The 5,993-nt window shown below is 55.7% G+C and overlaps 1 protein-coding gene across 1 annotated transcript; it reads right to left on the bottom strand.

The window, feature by feature from the left end:
- Positions 1-345: 345 nt before the first annotated feature.
- On the bottom strand, positions 346-4,521 carry GUITHDRAFT_108630 (hypothetical protein; the record flags this gene model as incomplete). Its single annotated transcript, XM_005832285.1, has 11 exons — positions 346-453; positions 510-533; positions 580-770; positions 816-963; positions 1,014-1,094; positions 1,341-1,448; positions 1,620-1,889; positions 2,106-2,285; positions 2,339-2,481; positions 2,760-3,074; positions 3,399-4,521. The coding sequence occupies 11 exons, from the start codon at positions 4,519-4,521 to the stop codon at positions 346-348; spliced, it is 2,691 nt and encodes an 896-aa protein (XP_005832342.1).
- Between the last annotated feature and the right edge of the window lie 1,472 nt (positions 4,522-5,993).

The following is a 5,993-nucleotide window of genomic DNA, read 5'->3' as shown; positions in this document are numbered from 1 at the left end:
GGAGGGGGAGGGTAAGATGACAAAAGGAGGAGGAAGGCATGGTGAAAAGCGAATCAATAACCGAAGGAAGCACGAAATCTTTTACTTGTGACATCGAACACAAAGAATAAGACTGATGGGGCACAAGGTGCCGACAATGAATAAGGGAAAAGAATAACAAGAGAAAGAGACAGGGATGAAGGAAGGAAAAACGAAGAAACAAGGAGGGAAAGCGAGTGATGGATAGAGGGAGGGAAAGAAGAGGCTGGGATTGCGATGGATGGGGTTAGAGTGAAGGAGGGAGGGAGGGAGGGAGGGAGGGAGGGGGAGGGAGAGGGAGAGGGAGAGAGGAAAAGTCGACGAGCATCAGGACTCGCTCTGCATCATCGCAGTGAACTCGTCATGAAGGCGTCCGAACAGAGCTGAAGCTTCCTCGTCGAAGCCTCCCGCAAACTGGTGGCAGCGAAAGGCGAACTGCAAGAAGAACGAACGTCAGTGGGAGGAGAGGAGGTTGAGAGAGGTGAGGATACTTTGATGGAATGCTGCAGCAGCATCTGCTTCCTCTCGTCAGCAGCGGTCAAGGGTCATGCTGCATCTCACCTGCATCCTATGGCATGCCTGCTTGCCCTCCATCCCCGCCGGTCGGATCTCGCCAAGCACCCGCTGCATGCTGTACTTGGCGAGGGAGACGGCCACCTCCTTGAGCTCCAGGAGGATGCGGAAGTCGAAGGGAACCCTGTGCTTGGCGAAGTTCTTCTTGAGCTCTTCCTCGCTTCTCGCGTACCACTCGACTGGCAGGAGGCGTCAGCGGCAGGACGGACAGGCAGCATCTCCACCTGTGGTCTGCAGCGACGCGAACTTGTCCTCCACGGCCTGCAGCTCGTCGGCCAGCGAGCTCCTCTTGATCCACTTAGAGCCGAAGGGATCCATGGCGGCCTTGAGCTGCTTCAAGTCTTGCATCCTCCCGTTCGCCTCCCGCAGCACCTGCGGGATGGTTTCAGCGTGAGCATGCGAGGCAGGAGGAGGAAGGGGACCTCCATCCTCTTGTCCGGCCATGCAGCGAAACCTTTGAGGACCATGCGCTCGTCCACGAGCAGGGAGAGACGCTTCTCCACCTGGAAGAGCTCAGCGGAAGTGGGGGTTGTGGTAGGTAGTGAGAGGGGGGGAGGAAGGGGAGGGAGAAGGATTGAGGAGTGGGGTGGGAACCTGATGGGGGAGGAGGGGAGGGTGGAGAAGAGGGGGAGCGAGGAGGGACGAGTGTTGAGTAGGACCGCAGGGGTGGAGAGCACATGATGGTGGTGGAGGAGGGGGAAAGCAGGAAAGGAGGGGAGAGGGGAGAGTTATGTTGGACAGCATGTTACCTCCTGAACAAACAGCTGCAGGTCCTCGAAGTCGTCGGACTCGAACTCCTCGATTTGAGGGATGAGATCCTCTATCATCTCGCCGAAGATCTTGCGATCCTCCATAACCTGTTCGGGCTCAGACGAGGATGCATGCGAGGAAGTGGAGAACGAGGAGGAATTAGGGGGAGGAGGAGTGGGGGATGATGATCATGAGGAGAGGGGAAATGAGGAGGAGGAGGAGGAGGAGGAGAAGGAGTGGGAAGGGGGAGGAGGAGTCGGGCTGAAGGACGGAAGTACCTGTCTCATGTACGTGCTCTTTCCCTCCAGCTCGTCTTTGACCGACAACATGGACTGAGACCTGACTAGCTCCTTCCTCTCCTTGGACCCTGACGCCTCGTCCTCTTTCAGCAGCTCCTTCTCGGGGCTGCTCTTACACTTCACCAGCTTCTTCCTGGAGCTGGAAGCCTTCTTCCTGCTCTCCCCCCTCCCCTCCCCATTCATGCACTTGGTGATGAACTGATACTTTTGGATCACATCCCACGACTTGCTGATCTTGTTGCCTGTGTCCTGCATCGGAGAAGCGGTTCCCCCACCTTTGGTCTGTCCCGGACCAGAAAGAGGAGGGGGAGGGGGAGGAGGGGGAGGGCCAACCCCCGAGCCTTTCCCAGCGGCGGGTTTGACTAGAGAGGGAGGAGGCGGAGGAGGAGGCGGAGGCAGCGGAGGACGGGGGAGCGTAGCGGTTGAGGAAGAGAGAGGGGGAGGGGGAGGAGGGGGTGGTGGCACCGTCATATCAGGTTCTGAACCTCCACGGCCCTGACCTGGCGGTTGAAGCTTTTGACAGCTCGAGGCGGAGGGTCGAGGACTGGGTGACTGGAAGAGATCGACAGGGGTTGGCATCGCCCCTCCGTCCTTCTTCTCCTTCCTCCCCTTCAGCATGATCTTCCCCACGATCGGCTTTCGCTCCTGCAACGGGAGCCTCGTCAGGACTTTCAGTCTCGCACATCGGAGCTCCTCACCTGCTCTTTGCGCAGGTCTGACGCGAGCCCGATGCTCCCCCCGTCATGCTGGGCTGTTTCCTCCTCGTCTGCCTCTTCCTCCTCCAGCACTTCCCCACCATCTTGTCCAGCAGTGCCGCTCTGCGGGTGATTTGATCTTTCACCTGGATGGTAGGTCAAGAAAGATTCATCCAGGAACGACACACACCTTCAACAACCGATGCTCCAGAAGACGCAGGAGCAGAAGGAGTAGGAGGAGCAGAATCAGCAGCAGTAGTTTCTTCAGGAGAGCTTTGCTCGCTCGTTCCTTGTTTGTCATTTCTACTGTTGTCGTCTTTTCGTCCTTGCACGAGCTGAATCAGAAGAGTTGCACGCGTCAAGCAACCAGCTTGAGCCTAGCGGTGAAAACCAGCTCTCTTCTCCTCCGCGTCCTTGTGACAACCAATCTTTTCTGGGGTGTTGCCTTCCTGCAAGCCCACATTTCCTTCCCTGTTGCTGCTCGCATCAGCACAGTCGTCAGACTTCCCCGCGATCGCCTCAGCAGCTTTCTTGACTGCCAGAGATCGGAAGCGCGGACAGCCTTGTAGTGGAGGTGGAGTCTGCTGTGGCGGGGGAGTGCTGGTGAACATGCTGCGGTCATCCTTAGAGGCAGGTCGCTGCATCCTCTCCGCGGCCTTCTGTGTCGCATCCCACGGGCTGAACTTCGCTTCCTCGCCCATGGTCGGGCTGGAGCTGGTGGAGGAGGGAGACCTCCCTCCTGATACGTAGGGTGAGGGTCTTGGACGCGCCGGTTTCGGTCCCCTGGGAGATCTCGGCGTTGCCACGACTCTCTCCCCTTGCTGCTGTTGCGGGGAGCTTGCAAGGTTACGAGCGGCGGCGGCGGCGGCGGCGGCGGCAGGAGGAAGAGGAGGAGGAGGAGGAGGAGATCGTCTGTTGGCCATGAGGAGGAAACAGGTGGTCATAGAGAGCAGGCATACGGCAGTGATCAAGGTAGTTGGCAATGTCGCTACTTTTGCAGGCTCTGGAGGAGGAGGAGCAGACGAGTTGCTGCCCTGCTCGCTCCTGCTGCTCCCACTCCCACCATATCCGTGAGGGTACCGCGAGTTCAGCTTCCACTGCTCCTTGACGGCTCCCGATCTTCCCTTGAGGAAGTTCCTCCGGTAAGTGAGCGCGGGGCCAAGGGAGCAAATGGAGCGAAACAATCGCAGGCCATTCGCGCTCGAGCGAGCGAGGACCAGCAGCTTGTCCTGACAAGGCGGGCATCCAGCTCCCAGTCTCTCGCACAACATCGAAGCTCCGACCAGATCGCAGTTCCAGCAAGTCAAACCTTGATGGTGGAGAAGGTCTGTAGCCTGCATGCTTCTCAAGGCATTGCAGCTTGAGATCTTGTGCTGTACCAAGTCACAATGCTCCTTCGCCGTCAGGTTCTGCTGCAGCGGGTTGTTCCTGACCTCCTCCATCTTCTCTGAGAGGGGGTTGAACGGCAACGCCAGCTGCCTTGCCGAGTAGTTGCTCCAAGTCGGCACCGCTGTCAGCAGGTGACAACTCCGACCACGACATGTTTCTGTCAAGGCAGAGCTCGCGCGATGAGCGGGGAACAGTACACAACAGGAGTAGCACAGGGAGATGAAGACAACAATCCTAAGTAGGCTCGAGTGCTCTCGCACGAAGTTCACCATGAGTCCTCCATAACTCGTTCGGAGCGACTGGCCTCCATTGCTGTACACGGTTTCCCTGCCTTCGCTCGAGCTCGACGAGAAGTCAGTCTGGCTCTTACAACCAGCTCCATCTGCCCTGGAGCACTCTGCTGCCTTGGGTCTTGCTCCATTGTGTACCCCATTTACTTTGGTCCGATGTGAGTCAGCGGAGTCACAAAGCGGTCCACTGCGTCCTGTCATGGGGCCAGCGACTGAGTTGGTAGGCGATGCCTCTCCTGGATCGTTGGCAAACGCATCCGTCACGTAGTCTATCAACTGAGTCTCTATCAGCTTGTTTGCTCTATCCAGCGGAAGGGGATGAAGGAGGTAATCCACAGCGTTCCCCGAGATAATGTCGCTACTGCCTATGTCGCCCTCTGCTGCGCGCACGACAGGCTCCCTCTCATGGTTCCCTGCCGCGCCATCACCGTGATTGACAGCTTTGCCAGAGACTTGTCTCTCCAAATTCTTCCACGTGAGCAAGATAAGTTCATGCAGCGGGCTCATCTTCCATCCACCACCTGAAGCAAGATCCAACCAACCTCGCCGACGACGCTCGTGGGCCAATGCACAGGGACTGAACGGTTAGCCTCACCGATGCATCTTCAAAGGGATTCTATGCCTTCATCTGCAAAATATTTCAGAATGCCAATCCTTGAAGCTCATTCCCAAAGTTCATAGAGAAAACGATCGGATACTAGGAGGTTGTAGCCAGCGCGTGCAAGCACAGTTGTCATGAATTGTTGTCGAGAAAAAGGTGGGCACCAATGCTCTCCGCGCTATCTGATATCTCAAGTAACCCGCTTGAGCAAGATTTCCTCTTCTCCCCTATACACTCCTTCTCGTCCTGTATATGATACTGATCAGGGACCTGGTACTCCTTGTAAACAAGGATCGTCTTGCGACCGATTTCCAGCTCACAACACTGAAACTGCCAACTCCATCTGCACAGTTCTTGTCCTACTGCCATGCTATTTTCTCCCATCATCACCTCACCTTCTCCTCTCCCCTCCCTCCTCCCTCGACCCTTCCACCCATACTGTGAATGCCAGTTTGCCATTCAACAGCATCCCACCCACCCACCCCCTACACCCCATTAAAGCACGTGTACCCTACCCATAAGCATACATAACCTACCCCATCTTCAAACTCTCTTCATTACCCCACCCTCCATTTTCCCATGTCGATTCAGAGACCTTTCCTCCAAAATACCTATACTCGAATGAACCCTACCCTTCATTTGTTCCGTTATAAGTACCCCACCCCCTCAGAATCCTTCTGTTCTACACCCACCGGTGCACTCCAATATTGTTTTTGCTGTCCACTACCTTCAGGTTCCAAACCCCCTTTATTACCTCTTAAGACCCCCTTAAAAGCGGGTGGGGTGGTAAATCTTGTGGGGATGGAACCAGCTCACAACCACAACAGTCGCCGCACAGGGAAGGCGAATAGCTAAATAGATATTCCTCAAATAAATAAGTTAGCTGACAGAGAATATAGGCAGCACAATTCCCGGTCAGAATCCTGCAGACGTGATTTAAAGGTTTGAGATCAAGAGCGACGGCATGGCGAGGTGCCGAGGGCGAAAAGGATGCTGGATGTCGATGAGCGGGAAATGGACGATGAGTGAAGTCGAAGTGAAGATAGAAGACGAGAGTTTCGAGGAAGGAGGGATGAGACGAGCGGTAAACAAGTTCATCCTCCTTCACCCTTCTTCTACTCATCGACTTGCTCCCCACCCTCCGATGAAAAGTTGTTATGCCCTCTTATCTTTGAGCCTGTCACCCTGTTCTCGATGCCTCCTTGACCATAGTTTCATCCTTGTTACTATTGCGATCTGAACGTCAGCGCTGCGTCTTGGTTCCCTTAGTCTCGTCGACCTTCATCGTGTAATCGTTTTCCATTTTGTGAAAAATCTCCATGAGATCCGCATGTGATCAAAGATCTCCGCTCATCATGGCATTGCGATGCAGCACAGA

The sequence above is a fragment of the Guillardia theta genome (assembly GCF_000315625.1).
Source record: "Guillardia theta CCMP2712 unplaced genomic scaffold GUITHscaffold_35, whole genome shotgun sequence".
NCBI lineage: Eukaryota > Cryptophyceae > Pyrenomonadales > Geminigeraceae > Guillardia > Guillardia theta.
Note: the sequence above shows the minus strand (reverse complement) of the source record. Positions and strands in the feature narration are given on the sequence as shown.